The sequence below is a fragment of the Sphaeramia orbicularis genome, chromosome 12 (genome assembly GCF_902148855.1).
Source record: "Sphaeramia orbicularis chromosome 12, fSphaOr1.1, whole genome shotgun sequence".
NCBI classification, from domain to species: domain Eukaryota; kingdom Metazoa; phylum Chordata; class Actinopteri; order Kurtiformes; family Apogonidae; genus Sphaeramia; species Sphaeramia orbicularis.
This window is the reverse complement of record NC_043968.1, coordinates 3570518-3588600: the sequence shown is the minus strand read 5'-3', so window position 1 is coordinate 3588600 and position 18083 is coordinate 3570518. Positions and strand designations below refer to the sequence as shown.

General features: G+C 38.8%; 1 protein-coding gene across 1 annotated transcript in view; it reads left to right on the top strand.

Moving 5' to 3' along the window:
- Positions 1–18083, top strand: part of ppef2b (protein phosphatase with EF-hand domain 2b) — a 32339-nt gene that overhangs the window by 13009 nt on the left and 1247 nt on the right. The window contains exons 12-17 of the mRNA XM_030148301.1: positions 6317–6466; positions 6574–6912; positions 7465–7650; positions 11023–11165; positions 11402–11508; positions 15163–15326. Coding sequence (XP_030004161.1) covers positions 6317–6466; positions 6574–6912; positions 7465–7650; positions 11023–11165; positions 11402–11508; positions 15163–15326 — 1089 coding nt within the window. The remainder of the gene's footprint in view (positions 1–6316; positions 6467–6573; positions 6913–7464; positions 7651–11022; positions 11166–11401; positions 11509–15162; positions 15327–18083) is intronic.

The following is an 18083-nucleotide window of genomic DNA, read 5'->3' as shown; positions in this document are numbered from 1 at the left end:
TCATGTGAATATATTCAGCCTGTTCGTTTCCTCCGCTTCGTACTAGCTGCCATTCTGACAGATACACAATGCGTAGATGAGATCTAGAACATGACGACCATATTCAGTACGTGCAGCTGACGTCACTGGTCATGTGATTATTGTTTACACCGCCTTATTGGTAGGCACGCTATCTGGATCCAGAAAGTCACAACTGTTGCTTTATCTGGTGTTTTTCTTTGGACTGATGTTTGCATGTTTTGTCATTTGTGAGTATGTCTGCTTGTGATAAAGGCACCAGAGATGAGTTTACATGTTTATGAACAACAGTGATGCATTCAACTGGAAGGTAAAACCAGTGTTCCCAGTTCCAACCGGCTCACATCAGCCATACACCTGCAGGCTCTGAACTGGAACTGGTGAACGAGCCCATATGTTAGCAGTAAAATGGTCCCATATGTTAGCTGTAAAACGGTCCCATATAATAATAGTAATAATAATAATAAACTTTATTTGTATAGCACCTTTCATACAGAAATTGTAGCCCAAAGTGCTTCACATTGATTGAAAAAATACAATATTAAAATACATTAAGATTTGATTATACATCAAGAAATAAAATGAAATTTGAGAGAAATACAATTAAATAAAAATAAAAACAGCGCACATTAAAATATTTGATTATGCAAAGAATTTTTGAAGAGCAAGAAATAAGATGAAATTTGAGAGAAATACAATAAAATAAAAATAAAAACAGCGCACATTAAAATATTTGATTATGCATAGAATTTTTGAAGTGCAAGAAATAAGATGAAATTTGAAATACAATAAAATAAAAAATAAAAACAGAAATACAATAAAATAAAATAAAAATAAAAACCGCACATTCCTGGTTCCTGAATTGTGACCCCATTTTTATCTCCTTTCAAAGGCTAATGAGAATAAAAATGTTTTTAATTTGGTTTTAAATATATTCAGTGAACTGGCTTCTCTAATGTCTTTTGGAATTGTATTCCATAACTTTGGTGCATAGTTAGTAAAGGCTGCGTCCCCCATTTTCTTTGTAATATTTCTGGGAGTTGCTAGTAACCCTGCGTTTGATGACCTCAGTGTTCTAGTTTGTACATAACTGATCAGTGAGTTTGCAATGTAACTTGGTCCGGTTCCATTTAGAGCTTTATACGTGAGGAGTAGTATCTTAAAATCAGTTCTGTAGGTTACCGGTAGCCAGTGCAGGGAAACCAACACTGGAGTAATGTGCTCTCTCTTCTTGGTTTTGGTTCATAACCTAGCTGCAGAGTTCTGAATCAGCTGAAGTCTGTCTGTGGTGCTTTTTGGGAGACCTGTAAGGAGTGCATTACAGTAGTCCAGTCTGCTGGAGATAAAAGCATGGACCAGTTTTTCAGCATCCTTTCCATTTATAACCGGCATTACTTTGGCTATGTTTCTGAGGTGGAAGAATGACGTTTTACTGACTTTCTTTATGTGGGACTTAAAGTTTAAGTCTGAGTCTATAATGACTCCCAGACTTGTCACTTCTGGTTTGATCCAGGAAGTGAGTTTGCCCATCCTACTCATCAGCATTTCCCTTTTTGCTTTTGGGCCAACAAGCAGGATTTCAGTTTTTTCCTCATTCAGTCTCAGAAAGTTCCTGCACATCCATTGATTCATTGCTGTGAGGCAGTTTGTAATGGAATGGATGGCTGTCACGTCATTGGGTTCTGCGGAGATGTATATTTGTGTGTCGTCCGCGTAGCTATGGAAGCTAACATTATGTTTTCTGATGATATCTCCAAGTGGTAGCATATATAAGGAGAACAGTAGTGGACCCAGGCAGCTCCCTTGTGGAACCCCATAGCATGTATCATGTGTGTTTGACACGTGATCTCCAAGCCTGACGTAGTACTGTCTTCCCTTAATATACGTTTTGAACCACTGTAGTACACTGTCAGAAAAACCTACGAGCTTTTCCAGCCGATTAATCAGGATGTCATGATCAATTGTATCAAATGCAGCACTTAGGTCAAGGAGGACCAGGACTGAGACCTTGTTGGCATCAGAGTTGAGCCTGAGGTCACTGATTATTTTGGTGAGGGCGGTCTCAGTGCTATGACCAGCCCTGAAGCCTGATTGGAATTCCTCTAAGATGTTATTCTCTTTGAGATAGTGATTTATTTGAGCAGAGACTATCTTTTCCAGTACTTTGCCTATGAACGGGAGATTAGATATAGGACGAAAACTGGTCATAGCGTTACTGTCAAGGTTAGGTTTCTTTAGTAAGGGTTTGATAACAGCTGTTTTGAAGGCATCTGGAAAGATACCAGTATGAAGAGATGCATATGTTAGCAGTAAAATGGTCCCATATGTTAGCTGTAAACGGTCCCATATGTTAGCAGTAAAACGGTCCCATATGTTAGCTGTAAACGGTCCCATATGTTAGCTGTAAAACGGTCCCATATGTTAGCAGTAAAACGGTCCCATATGTTAGCTGTAAACGGTCCCATATGTTAGCAGTAAAACGGTCCCATATGTTCACTGTAAAACAGTCCCATATGTTAGCTGTAAAACGGTCCCATATGTTAGCTGTAAAACGGTCCCATATGTTAGCTGTAAAACAGTCCGATATGTTAGCTGTAAAACGGTCCCATATGTTAGCAGTAAAACGGTCCCATATGTTCACTGTAAAACAGTCCGATATGTTAGCTGTAAAACGGTCCCATATGTTAGCTGTAAAACGGTCCCATATGTTAGCTGTAAAACAGTCCGATATGTTAGCTGTAAAACGGTCCCATATGTTAGCAGTAAAACGGTCCCATATGTTCGCTGTAAAACAGTCCCATATGTTAGCTGTAAAACGGTCCCATATGTTAGCTGTAAAACGGTCCCATATGTTAGCAGTAAAACTGTCCCATATGTTCGCTGTAAAACAGTCCGATATGTTAGCTGTAAAACGGTTCCATATGTTAGCAGTAAAACAGTCCCATATGTTAGCAGTAAGACAGTCCGATATGTTAGCTGTAAAACGGTCCCATATATTAGCAGTAAAACTGTTCCATATGTTAGCTGTAAACGGTCCCATATGTTCGCTGTGAAACGGTCCCACATGTTAGCTGTAAACGGTCCCATATGTTTGCTGTAAACGGTCCCATATGTTCGCTGTGAACGGTCCCATATGTTCGCTGTAAACGGTCCCATATGTTAGCTGTAAACGGTCCCATATGTTAGCTGTAAAACGGTCCCATATGTTAGCTGTAAAACGGTCCCATATGTTCACTGTAAAACGGTCCCACATGTTCGCTGTAAAACGGTCCCACATGTTCGCTGTAAAACGGTCCCATATGTTCACTGTAAAACGGTCCCATATGTTCGCTGTAAAACGGTCCCACATGTTCGCTGTAAAACGGTCCCATATGTTTGCTGTAAAACGGTCCCACATGTTCACTGTAAAACGGTCCCACATGTTCGCTGTAAAACGGTCCCATATGTTCGCTGTAAAACGGTCCCATATGTTAGCTGTAAACGGCCCCACATGTTCGCTGTAAACGGTCCCATATGTTCGCTGTAAAACGGTCCCATATGTTAGCTGTAAGCGGTCCCACATGTTCGCTGTAAACGGTCCCATATGTTAGCTGTAAAACGGTCCCATATGTTCACTGTAAAACGGTCCCACATGTTCGCTGTAAAACGGTCCCATATGTTCACTGTAAAACGGTCCCACATGTTCGCTGTAAAACGGTCCCATATGTTCACTGTAAAACGGTCCCACATGTTCGCTGTAAAACGGTCCCATATGTTCACTGTAAAACGGTCCCATATGTTCGCTGTAAAACGGTCCCATATGTTAGCTGTAAGCGGTCCCACATGTTCGCTGTAAACGGTCCCATATGTTAGCTGTAAAACGGTCCCATATGTTCACTGTAAAACGGTCCTACATGTTCGCTGTAAAACAGTCCCATATGTTCACTGTAAAACGGTCCCACATGTTCGCTGTAAACGGTCCCATATGTTCGCTGTAAAACGGTCCCATATGTTAGCTGTAAAACGGTCCCATATGTTCGCTGTAAAACGGTCCCATATGTTCGCTGTAAAACGGTCCCATATGTTCGCTGTAAAACGGTCCCATATGTTCGCTGTAAAACGGTCCCATATGTTAGCTGTAAGCGGTCCCACATGTTCGCTGTAAACGGTCCCATATGTTCGCTGTAAAACGGTCCCATATGTTAGCTGTAAAACGGTCCCATATGTTCACTGTAAAACGGTCCCATATGTTCGCTGTAAAACGGTCCCATATGTTCACTGTAAAACGGTCCCATATGTTCACTGTAAAACGGTCTCATATGTTAGTTTTAAAACAGTCCCATATGTTAGCTGTAAAACGGTCCCATATGTTCACTGTAAAACGGTCCCATATGTTCGCTGTAAAACAGTCTCATATGTTCGCTGTAAAACGGTCCCATATGTTCACTGTAAAACGGTCCCATATGTTCACTGTAAAACGGTCCCACATGTTTGCTGTAAAACAGTCCCATATGTTCGCTGTAAAACGGTCTCATATGTTAGTTTTAAAACAGTTCCATATGTTAAACGGTCCCATATGTTAAATGGTCCCACATGTTCGCTGTAAAACGGTCTTATATGTTCACTGTAAACGCTCCATGAACTGTCTGTGTCCTAAAGCCCCTCCCATCTTCATCATGTGACTGGACCTCATGTGGAAGGCTGTCCCATAGTTAAAGCAGACCGGCACAGACGGGGGGGCAGTATTGTCTGCAGCTCCAGCTGAACTCAGCGGTGTCGCCCGCTGTAGCTCCGCCCACTTCCATCTGCCTCACCCGGCTGAGGAAACTCAAAGGGAGCAGGTAGATCCACAGCCACTGTGTCTGTAGGTGATGGTCCAGGGGAAGTCCTCTTGGAGGTTTAAAGGGTCTGCAGCACCGGACCACATGAGGACTATTCTGTTTTTACACACCGCTAAGGCAACAGGCACACAGGCTAACTATACTGAGAAGCTAGGCTAACTATACTGAGAAGCTAGGCTAACTATACTGAGGAGCTAGGCTAACCGCGGTAATAACTCTAAACAGAACCAGCGCTGCCACCAGTGGAACCCAGCGGTCTGTATGCAGAACTGATACTGGTGAAAAAGAAGGAATAAATGGCACACAGGAGTTTAGCAGGTCCATCCTTTAACAGGAGTTTAGCAGGTCCATCCTTTAACAGGAGTTTAGCGGGTCCATCCTTTAACAGGAGTTTAGCGGGTCCATCCTTTAACAGGGGTTTAGCGGGTCCATCCTTTAACAGGAGTTTAGCGGGTCCGTCCTTTAACAGGGGTTTAGAGGGTCCATCCTTTAACAGGAGTTTAGCGGGTCCATCCTTTAACAGGGGTTTAGCGGGTCCATCCTTTAACAGGAGTTTAGCGGGTCCATCCTTTAACAGGAGTTTAGCGGGTCCATCCTTTAACAGGAGTTTAGCGGGTCCATCCTTTAACAGGAGTTTAGCGGGTCCATCCTTTAACAGGAGTTTAGCGGGTCCATCCTTTAACAGGAGTTTAGCGGGTCCATCCTTTAACAGGAGTTTAGCAGGTCCATCCTTTAACAGGAGTTTAGCAGGTCCATCCTTTAACAGGAATTTAGCAGGTCCATCCTTTAACAGGGGTTTAGCAGGTCCATCCTTTAACAGGGGTTTAGCAGGTCCATCCTTTAACAGGAGTTTAGCAGGTCCATCCTTTAACAGGAGTTTAGCGGGTCCATCCTTTAACAGGAGTTTAGCGGGTCCATCCTTTAACAGGAGTTTAGCGGGTCCATCCTTTAACAGGAGTTTAGCGGGTCCATCCTTTAACAGGAGTTTAGCAGGTCCATCCTTTAACAGGAGTTTAGCAGGTCCATCCTTTAACAGGAGTTTAGCAGGTCCATCCTTTAACACGCTACAAACTCGGCGTGACTTCCTCCTCCCAGACTGAATGTGTGCATACGTCACATGAAACTCATCTATTGCAACCAACTGCAACACATGTGGTTACCATGGTAACCCTGCTTCAAGCGTTATGTTATTGTAGATCTACACAGGAGAAAAAGAAACATCACCAACAATGGACAACTGGACGATCCAAGGAAAGCTTTCCTACCAATATGGCGTCGTAAACAGAAAACCACATGATCATGTGACGTATGTGCAGAACCTCAATAGGAAAGGGCCAGCTGAGGCTCCAACCCTAGACCCCCTCCCCCACTCCCCCACCCTCACCCTCCTTTTCCATTTCTTCTAAATCCCCCTCTGTGTCCACATGAATAAGCTCAAGGCTCCATATGTAAGGCTACAGTTCTGAACTTGTCTGCAGGTGCATGGTAAGAAGATCCTCAAGCTTTTGCAGAAGATTTTCAGCTGGCTGCCTCTGGCCACCGTGATCGATCAGAAGGTGCTGGTTGTGCACGGAGGGATTTCTGACACCACAGATCTGGACGTCATCTCCAGAGTGGACAGACACAGAGTAAGAAGATACATCTGAGAGTTCCTGACATATTTCAAACATCTTAAATATATATATATACATGGGTATTTTCTGTGTGCTCATCTTTTTGTATCCTATGTGTGCAGTATGTGTCAGCCCTCAGGCCTCCAAAGCGAAGTCTGACAGTCAACGGTGACAAAAACCAGACAATAAATGAGGAGGTTTTTGGACAAATGGAGGGCCGGCGCCGAGTGTGTTCACTGACCTACCAGAGTCCAGTTCAGAAGTTCAACATCCCACAGCGGCGCTCGCTGCACAACCTGCCCATCAGCAGTCAGCTGAACTGGACAGTAGAAGAAGAGCTGAAGAGGAGGCGCAGACAGGCCGGGTTCAACCAGTCCTACGGGGAACCCAAGAAGTCCGACTCCGATTCAGACCCCGAGTCTGGAGAACCCACAGAGACAGATGAGAACGAGTGGAAACAAGTAAGAAGCACAGGAGGGAATATGGGCTCTGTTTGGAGTATTTAACCTCCTAGGACCCACTGTCCACATTTGTGGACAAGAGTTTCACAACTTTACACAAAAAAAAAAGAAAACTGTCCACCACAAAGGACATTCCATACAAATGTTCAAAACTGCATCTGAAAAAACTGTTGCATCCTGATGTTTCCAATACAGGCACTGATTGAATAAAAAACAAAAAAAGCTGATACTTTGATGACATTTCCTGGGTCTGCGGAGGTTAAGAGAAGGGAAGGAAAGATAAGATAAGATAAGATAAGTTTTCATTTATTCCACTGTGGGGTAATTTCACAGTTAACAGCAGCAAACACAACAAGCAAGTGCAGAGAAAAGAAAAAACAACAACAACAAATGAGTGAAAACTGAAATTATATAAAGTCAAAAATAAGAAATTTGGTATTTACATAAATATTTACATACATTTAGAATTAGATTTAAAATGAAATCGTATTTACATATTTACATAGTGGTTGCAGATGTAGTGAACTAATTAGGACTGCTGTGGTCCTGCAGATCGTGGATGTGTTGTGGAGCGACCCCATGCCCCAGAACGGATGTATGCCCAACGAGGTCCGAGGAGGGGGCTGCTACTGGGGACCTGACGTTACCCAGGAGGTGCTGGAAAAACACAACCTGCAGCTCCTCATCCGATCCCACGAGTGCAAACAGGAGGGCTACGAGTTCTGCCACGACCGCAGGGTGAGCGTCATGAGCGCCACTTTACAAACAGACACCAGTTAAAGGTGAAAGCCACAGCGTTCACCCAAAAGGGTTAAGGTACCAGCAGTCAGGGAGAAGTACCTCATCTGAGTGTTTTTACAGCATAAAGTATGAAGAGTATGAATAGTATGAATAGTTGGAAGAGTATGAAGAGTTTGAAGAGTATGAAGAGTATGAAGAGTTGGAAGAGTATGAAGAGTTTGAAGAGTTGGCAGAGTTGGAAGAGTATGAATAGTATGAAGAGTATGAAGAGTTGGAAGAGTATGAAGAGTTGGAAGAGTATGAAGAGTTTGAAGAGTATGAAGAGTTTGAAGAGTATGAATAGTATGAAGAGTATGAAGAGTTTGAAGAGTATGAAGAGTATGAAGAGTTGGAAGAGTATGAAGAGTTTGAAGAGTATGAATAGTATGAAGAGTATGAATAGTATGAAGAGTATGAATAGTATGAAGAGTATGAAGAGTTGGAAGAGTATGAAGAGTTGGAAGAGTATGAAGAGTTTGAAGAGTATGAATAGTATGAAGAGTATGAAGAGTTTGAAGAGTATGAAGAGTATGAAGAGTATGAAGAGTTGGAAGAGTATGAAGAGTATGAAGAGTTGGAAGAGTATGAAGAGTTTGAAGAGTATGAAGAGTTGGAAGAGTTGGAAGAGTATGAATAGTATGAAGAGTATGAAGAGTTGGAAGAGTTGGAAGAGTATGAAGAGTTTGAAGAGTATGAAGAGTTGGAAGAGTATGAAGAGTTTGAAGAGTATGAATAGTATTAAGAGTATGAAGAGTTTGAAGAGTATGAAGAGTATGAAGAGTTGGAAGAGTTGGAAGAGTATGAAGAGTTTGAAGTGTATGAATAGTATGAAGAGTTTGAAGAGTATGAAGAGTATGAAGAGTTTGAAGAGTGTGAAGAGTTTGAAGAGTATGAAGAGTATGAAGAGTATGAAGAGTTTGAAGAGTTTGAAGAGTATGAAGAGTATGAAGAGTTTGAAGAGTATGAAGAGTATGAAGAGTTTGAAGAGTATGAAGAGTATGAAGAGTATGAAGAGTTTGAAGAGTTTGAAGAGTATGAAGAGTTTGAAGAGTATGAAGAGTTTGAAGAGTTTGAAGAGTATGAAGAGTTTGAAGAGTCCACCAGTTCTGTGTTCAACACTTCATCCCAAATAACTGCAACCACCTTTACATTGTTTTTGTAATTTAAGGACAGTAGACCTCATTTATAAACAGGTATACACAGGTATACACAGGTATGTACAGGTATACACAGGTATGTACAGGTATACACTGGTATACACAGGTATATACAGGTATACACAGGTATGTACAGGTATACACTGGTATACACAGGTATACACAGGTATAAACAGGTATACACAGGTATAAACAGGTATACACAGGTATATACAGGCATACACAGGTATACACTGGTATACACAGGTATATACAGGTATACACAGGTATGTACAGGTATACACTGGTATACACAGGTATAAACAGGTATACACAGGTATATACAGGTATACACAGGTATATACAGGCATACACAGGTATATACAGGTATACACAGGTATATACATGTATACACAGGTATACACAGGTATATAGGGATGAAACGATATGAAAATTTCATATCACGGTTATTGTGACCAAAATTATCACGGTTATCATTATTATCACGGAATTGTTGAAATGTGCTCAAAATGTTCAAAAAGTACTAATACACACACTGAAATAATTCAACCAAGTTATATTTTGGAAAAAAAACAACCAAGCAAACAAACAAAAAAACAAAAAAACAAATAAAATAACAGCACAATGTACTTTCTGTTGCAGAAACATTCAAATATTAACGTGTAAACATCAAACACACAAATGTGCATTAAAGATGGAACCTCATGGACACTGTTTGAGCATTTTACAGATCAAGTTTGAATTGAAAGTATGGTAATCAAACATGGTTTTCATGATAATTAGAATTTAAACGGTACTAGTAACTGTCAGGAATTTTACCACAGTTTATCATTATACCGGTAATCATTACATCCATACAGGTACACAGGTATACTTTTTGTGTTTCAGGCTAAATTACAAAAAAATACATGTTGATGGATTATCAAACTGATAAGCTCAGCTGTGATACTGTTTGAAACCATTTATTTTTGTTTTTGTTACAGAAGAAAATGACACTTTCTCTACATGGATCCAATTTCAACACGTTATTAAACCAAAACAGAATGAAGTAAAAATAAATGATAATGATAAACTCTATTTCAAACATAAGTAGGAAAAAAATATAAAGGTGAACAAATGGCAAAAAAAAAGTACAAATACATTAAACTCACAAATTGAAACGGAACCCTTGAAAATATTGAAAATAAGTTAACCAAAAAAGAAAAAAAAAAGTCACACAATGTGCAGCTATTTCATCGTGGCTCTTTAATTAATAGGTTATAGTGAGTCGGTCTCACTCACTGTTCTGTGATTTACCTCCCATTCTACAGGTGATGGGGGGTGCACTGAGCATGCTCAGATGTCTATAGAAAGCACAAGGTCTATTCTATCAGCACATTTTGAAATTTTTCTTATTGAGCAAACAGTTGAATATTAACAAATATTTAACCCATAAAGACCCAAATATCCATCATCGACCAAAACCATCTACTGATCTAAACTGTGTCATTCGTGTTGATCCATTAATCCTATCATTACATGTCAATAATTGGTGTAAATACAGTTCTTCATCTTTTCATGGTCATCAGATATGACCCATTTGGATGTTCAGAGGCTCCGTAGTTACCATGGAAACACCGTCATCTTCTATAACATTGATTCACCAGTAAAACCCATGGAGTTGGATCAATGACAGTGGATGGACACACTGAGATTAATTTCAATTAATGAGAGATTTTACTGAAAAAGTCACTTTTTCTTCAGTTTTCTTTGGTTTTGATATAATAGCCCTCGACTTCAATCTGAGCTTTTATGAACATATTTATGATCAGTAAATTAAATATAGGAAAATACCTGGTTTATAGGGATAACACACTAAAGACAGAGGATAGTATTATAATAAAGGGTAATAAATAACTTAAGAAAGGTTATATATAAAGAAAATGTCATTTGGGAACTGACACAAAAGTAGCAGTGGGTCTTTATGGGTTAAAATAAATCATAAATTCAGAACGCTCACCACAGACACGTTAGGGGTTAAAGGGTAAACAACACTTTAAATGACAACGCTGTAAAACTGGAATGGGTGATTCTATACTTTGAATAATGAACAATCAGATGAAGATCACAGCAGCTATGAATCTGAATACGTCCACATATAAGTGCACTAAGCGCTTGTCTTGTGTTCTTCCAGGTTCTTACGATATTTTCTGCGTCTAACTACTATGACCTGGGCAGTAACAGAGGAGCCTACATCCGAATGGGTCCTGATCTGGTCCCTCATTTTGTCCAGTACCAGGCCAGTCGGACCGGTATAGAGCTTTCACTGAGACAAAGGTACACATGTGGAAAGGGTTCCATTTAGCCACAGTAGTATTTGACATTTCACTTAAACTATTTACCAAGACAAGAATGGACTTAAGGGGAGAAAAATGTTGCAACTGGCCCTAAATAAATCTGAGATGTTTTTACTTGTAGACTTTTAAGATGTTCAAAGCAAGTGACCTGTGATATAAGCAGTGGTATGTAATCTGTCTATGGTGCTTTATGTTTTTTTTGTTTTTTTTTGTCAGTGTTGGACATACGGAGAGATCAGCCCTGAGATCTCTGAGGCAACAGCTGTTCGCGCACAAGTCCGATCTCATCAGTGCCTTTCAGGAGTACGATTCTGAAAACACAGGTACTGAAAAGTTCTGACACTAATACACTTAGCCATAAAGACCCAAACATCCACCGGCGACCAACAGCATCTACTGATGTGGAATGTTTAATACCTGTTGATCCACTAATCCAGTGGTTCTCAAACTTTTTACAGTGGAGTACCCCCTGAAATATACGTTTTTAGCCAAGTACCCCCAACTTGCCCTTCAGCATTTTTGATTGAAAAAAATTTGCCAAAATTTGTTCCTGTGCCAAAAGTGTCTGTTTAGATTTTCAAAACTTTGTAAACAAACAACATGTATTTAACTTAAGTAATATGTAAAAATAAGACATTTTTTATAGAAAATTTTGTGTGCAAAATGTAAACTGAAAAGTGCCCTCTTTTACTGATAAGAAAAATAAATAAATTGGTCATTAATTAATAAATGGACCTTTTATCAACAAAAAATAATTACTTTAATTAATTAAAGTAAATAATTAATTAATTACAAATAAACTCATTTTACATAATATAAAATAGAAACATTTTTAAAATGTTACCAAAACTTGACAATGAAACTATTATATTAATGTATTTATTGTGTTTTATATTTCAGCATTAATTCACATTATTTATTTTGTATTCAGTACATGATGACTTATTTAATGTATTTTTCCCAAAAAATGTCAAGTACCCCCTGGACTTCTTCCAAGTACCCCTGGGGGTATGCATACCCCACTTTGGGAACCCCTGCACTAATTCTATCAATCCATGTCAGTAACTGGTGTCAAATACAGTTCTTCATCTTTTCATGGTCATCAGATATGACCCATTTGGACGTTCAGAGGCTCCATAGTTACCATGGAAACACCATCATCTTCTATAACATTGATTCTCCAGTCAAACCCATGGAGTTGGATCAGTGACAGTGGATGGACACACTGAGTTTATGTTCAATTAATGAGATTTGACTGAAAACGTCACTTTTTCTCTATTTCTGATATAATAACCTTTGAATTTACTCTGAGCTTTTATGAACATCTGCAAGATCAAATTAAATATAGGAAAAAAAAAACAGACTTTTGCTGAATGAAACACACAAAATACAGAGGATAATATTACACTGGTCTACAATTTTTTTTTTTTAAATTATCTGGTTCATAGATTAAATGTGCTAAATGCAATGTATTGTAACAAATGACCAAAGTGCTGTTAGTTAGATGTTAGTTCAGACCACCTACAGCCCCGTATGATCTGAAACGGGTCAGGCCATTACAATATTAACATAATAACCGATAAATAATGACAAGTCCAAACGTTTCTCTGTTTTAGAGTGAAAAAAGTAAAATTACATGATGAAAATGTTTACATCTACGAACTATTCTTTAAAAAAAATGTGAACAACCTGAAATTTTTTAAGAAAAATAAATGAAATTTTTTATCAATATTATGTTTCAGTTTATCATTTCCAACGTACAGATCACAGTGGATCTACAAATGCACCAAACATTTAATAACAGACAGAATACTGAGACATTTTGAAATATTAAGACATTTCATGTTGTTCATATTTGTTCGGGTTATTCACTTGTAAACATTTTCATGTAATTTAATTTTTTTTTTACACTAAAACAAAGAGAACAATTTGGAGTTGTCATTATTTATAGGTTATCATGATAGCACTTTACTGGTTTTAATTTCTTCAGTGTAATTTCTGCATTTCAAAATTTCATTCCAAGGGTAGTAGTAGTAGTAGTAGTAGTAGTAGTAGTAGTAGTAGTTTTATTTGGAGCACATACAGGGGTTGGACAAAATAATGGAAACACCTTAAAAAATCAACAAAATATAATTTAATATGGTGTAGGTCCGCCTTTTGCAGCAATTACAGCCTCAATTCTCCGAGGTATTGATTCATACAACTTGTGAATTGTTTCCAAAGGAATTTTAAGCCATTCTTCAGTTAGAATACCCTCCAACTCTTTTAGAGACGATGGCGGTGGAAATCCACGTCTTACTTGAATCTCTAAAACTGACCATAAATGCTCAATAATGTTGAGGTCTGGGGACTGTGCCGGCCATACGAGATGCTCAACTTCATTAGAATGTTCCTCATGCCATTCTTTAACAGTTCTAGCTGTATGGATTGGGGCATTATCATCTTGAGGTGAAGGTGTTTCCATTATTTTGTCCAACCCCTGTAGAATCATCAGATAACAAAGAATCATATAACATGGTAAAAACTAGAAGCACTCGGAGAGCGCAAACCTCCGCCAAGGCTGATCAGTGCCCCCCCCCCCCCCCCCCCCGGGCCCCCCCACCCCCGATCACCACCAAAATTTAATCATTTCTTCCTTATCCCATTTCCAACAAACCCTGAAAATTTCATCCAAATCTGTCCATAACTTTTTGAGTTATGTTGCACACTAACGGACAGACAAACAAACAAACAAACAAACAAACAAACAGACAAACAAACAAACAAACAAACAAACAAACCCTGGCAAAAACATAACCTCCTTGGCGGAGGTAATAAATAAATAAATAAATAAATACATTTTCTGCTCTCAAAAAGGAGTGTGCAGGACTATAACTTATTGACTCTGCCCCCTTTTTACAAACTAATATTCAAACTAGATCCACTTCCTTTGCTTTGTTAACACACATTTTCCTCTGTATATTTTTACAATAACACAAACCATTCACATCCACTTTTTTAGTCACCTCATACACAATCAGATTTACATAATCAACCATCTTTAATATAAACTAAAATATTGTAGCGAGCCACACTGATTGGTTTGTGCCGAGTCATGTGACTCATGTGGGTTGCAGTGTTACTGTGTCATGTGATGGTGTGGTGCGTTGCATGTTGAAAATATGCGTTCAAAGTTAGTTCATGTTATGTGTTGTACAGTCATGTTGTACCTATGGGGGGAGAGCAGCTGAGTTGAGTGGTGAAGGCAATGTTTTACTTGGACACCATAACTGAAAGTTCTGTGCTGTGTAATAGAGTATGTGCTGTAAAACACATGAGTTGTTATATAAAGTCAGTAGAACTGACTTCTTGTAGACATACGGTGTCTTGGGGCCTGGAAAGTACAATCCAAGTTCCCTCTGCTGTGATTTAATCCTGCTGAAATGTCACAGTATTTATATGCACTTTAAATATTTACTCCAAATACAATGATTAGTAAATGTGACTATATCTTCTTACCATGATAACCAATTAACTACAATAATATCTTATTTTAGTTGTACCTCTATAATGTTCTATAATTTGTTATTATTGTGGATTTATTCGTCCTTTTAAATTCATAAATTGAAGAAGACATTTTTCAGTTCTGCTCCAGATTATTCCACAGATGAACCCTCTGACACAGATACACTGGATTTACATGTTTGTTCTACACTTAGAGTTGGACAGGTTGGACCCTGTGGTGGGCCGGTTCTGGTCCAGGGGCCGGTTCTGGTCCACAGGTTGGTTCTGGTCCAGGGGCCGTATGTTTGAGGTCATTAACAGGTCTTCCTCACTGCTGTTCGTGGTTCAGGGGCTGGTTCTAGTCCAGAGGCTGGTTCTGGTCCAGGGGCTGGTTCTAGTCCACAGGCTGGTTCTGGTCCAGGGGCTGGTTCTGGTCCAAGGGCCGTATGTTTGAGGTCATTAACAGGTCTTCCTCTCTGCTGTTCGTGGTTCAGGGCTGATCTCTCAGAGTCAGTGGGCCAGCGCCACAGAGAAAGTCCTGAACCTGGGTCTGCCCTGGAGGGTTCTACGGCCTCAGCTGGTCAGCAGTATGAAGGACGGCATGGTGGACTACCACAAGTGGATCCAGGAGCTGTCCATCACCGAACCCAAACTAGAGGTCAGGACCAGCTGGTGTGACCACGGCTTTGAGTTCATTTAATGCACGAGTGTTGAAGTCATTTTAGTTCAGGTTCAACATCCAGCCCACTATGACCCGCAGTGGACCGGACCAGTACAATACTAACGATAACCTATAAACCAGTGTTCAGAACTCAGAGCTCCTCCTTCAGCCTGAACTCTGTGCATGTGTGGATCCACTCTGTCTGTTTAAATCCAACAGTTTCCAGGTTGTTCCATACACAGAAACAGTTGAATCTGGTCCCAGTCATGTGTCTGTCCAATTAGATTCAATTCACATCAATATTAGTTGAGTTCTAATTTTAAATGTGTGGGAAATGGGATTTTCAGTGTTCAGTGTAAATGTCCACAGAGTCCACATTCCACTGTGGATGTGGACACTTTAGTTCCACATACAAGAGACTGTTCTAAGCTACAGGTGGATCCAACTGGAGGAGAATCGGAGTCGATTGGAATTTGGGATGAATTTTGGAAAATGTCTCAGTGATGACAGATGGAAAACTGTAGATGTTGTGACCTTGCTGTGACCTTGAACTTTGTCCTACTGGGACCAAAATGGACTGGGTTGGTCCCAGGGCCTAGGCCTATCTGTGGGGAAGATCTGGGAAAGATGGGTGGAAGAGTTTTACACTAAAGATGAAAACAAACAAACAAACACACAAACAAACACACAAAGCAAAGTGATCACAGTACCTCCTGTTGGAGGGAATAATGTCAACTCCAAACTAGGGATGTAACGATATGAACATTTCACATCAAGGTCAAGGTTACTTTATTTATACCTGTAGGTAGATTTGTTAATCACGGTTATTGTGACTAAAAATTATCACAATTATCATTATTATTATTGTTGAAATGTGCTCAAAATGTTCAAAAAGTACTGATACACACACTGAAATAATTTAACCACGTTATATTTTGAAAAAACAAAAAAAAACCAACAAAACAACAAAAAAAAAACCTAATAAAATCACAGCACAATGTACTTTCTGTTGCAGAAACATTCAAATATTACCATGTAAACATTAAACATACAAATGTGCATTAAAGATGGAACCTTATGGACACTGTTTGACCATTTTACAGATCAAGTTTGAGTTGAGTTTTTTTTCATAGATAGATAGTCTCTCTGTCTCTGTCTTTCAAAGTGCGATAATCAAACACTTATAATGATAATTAGAATTTACACGGGGATACTAACCATCAGGAATTTTACCGCAGTTTATCCTTCTACCGGTAATTGTTACATCCCTACTCCAAACTTTTTTCTCTGTTTTAGAGTGGAAAAAAGTAGAATTACAGGATGGAAATGTTTACATCTACAAAGTATCCTTTAAAAAAATGTGAATAATGTGATCAACCATGAACATCCTGAAATGTCTTAAGAAAAATAAGTGCAATTTTAACACTATTCTGCCTCAGTTTATCATTTCCACATGTGCATTCCAACTTATAGATGACAGTGGATCTACAAATTCACAAAACATTTAATAACAGGCAGAATATTGATTAAAAAGGGCATTTTTCTTCATATTTCAGGTTGTTCATATTTGTTCAGGTTATTCACGTTTTGTTACAGGATAGTTTGTAAATGTAAACATTTTAATATAATTTTCCTTTTTTACCCTAAAACAAAGTGAAAACTTGGGGTTGTCATTTTTTATAGGTTATTATGACAGTATTTTACTTGCACTAGCACTTTATATTATTGATCCATTCTTCATTCACTCTCACATTCACACTCTGGTGGTGGTAAACTACATATGTATCTACAGCTGCCCTGGGGGGAGGCTGACAGAAGTGTGGTCCCTCCCACCACCACCGAACATTCATAAGCATTCATACTAGGACAGAGTGGGATTCAAACTGCCAACCCTTTGGCTATTGGATGACCCGCTCTACCTCCTGAGCCATGGACGCCCTGTACCAGGTAGAATATTGGTAAAACTGCACTTATTTTTCTTAAGACATTTCAGGTTGTTCATGTTTAAGTCATTCACATTTTTTGCAAATGCAAACATTTTCATGTAATTTTCCTTCTTTTTTTTTTTTTTTTTTTTACACTAAAACAAAGAGAAAAAATTTGGAGTTTTCAGTATTTATCCATTATTATGAATAGGGCTGTGTATTGGCAAGAATGTGGTGATACGATACAAATCACAATACTAGGATCATGATATATCATGATATATCATGATACTGTAAAAAAAAAAAGGCAATTTTGTTTGTTTTGCTTCTTTCTTAAAAGATTATTTCCTTGAAGATTTGAATTCCATCATAAATCTGCACAAATACTAAACACATTTGCATTTGATCCCAACAGGATCTAATGTTCTATCACCAAATGTTCCAACTGTGTTCAAACTGAAATTCTGTTTTCCAGACATTCCAGTTTCAGATCCTGTTCAAATGTTCAGATTCTATTAGTTCACAACTAACATCAGAACAGGATTTGAGTTCAATCCAAACAAAGGAACCAACATTATTGAATAAAAGAGTGTGAAATAAGAATAAAATAGAAACAAAAAAGAAAAACAAACAACTAAAATGAACCTCCATAATATCTACATTTGAATAGATACCTACAAATATCCATACAGTACTTGTTAATATCGATACAGTATTGTGAAATGAAATATTGGAATATATTACAGAACTGATATTTTCTTACAGCCCTAATTACCTCCGCCAAGGAGGTTATGTTTTTGCCAGGGTTTGTCTGTCCGTTAGTGTGCAA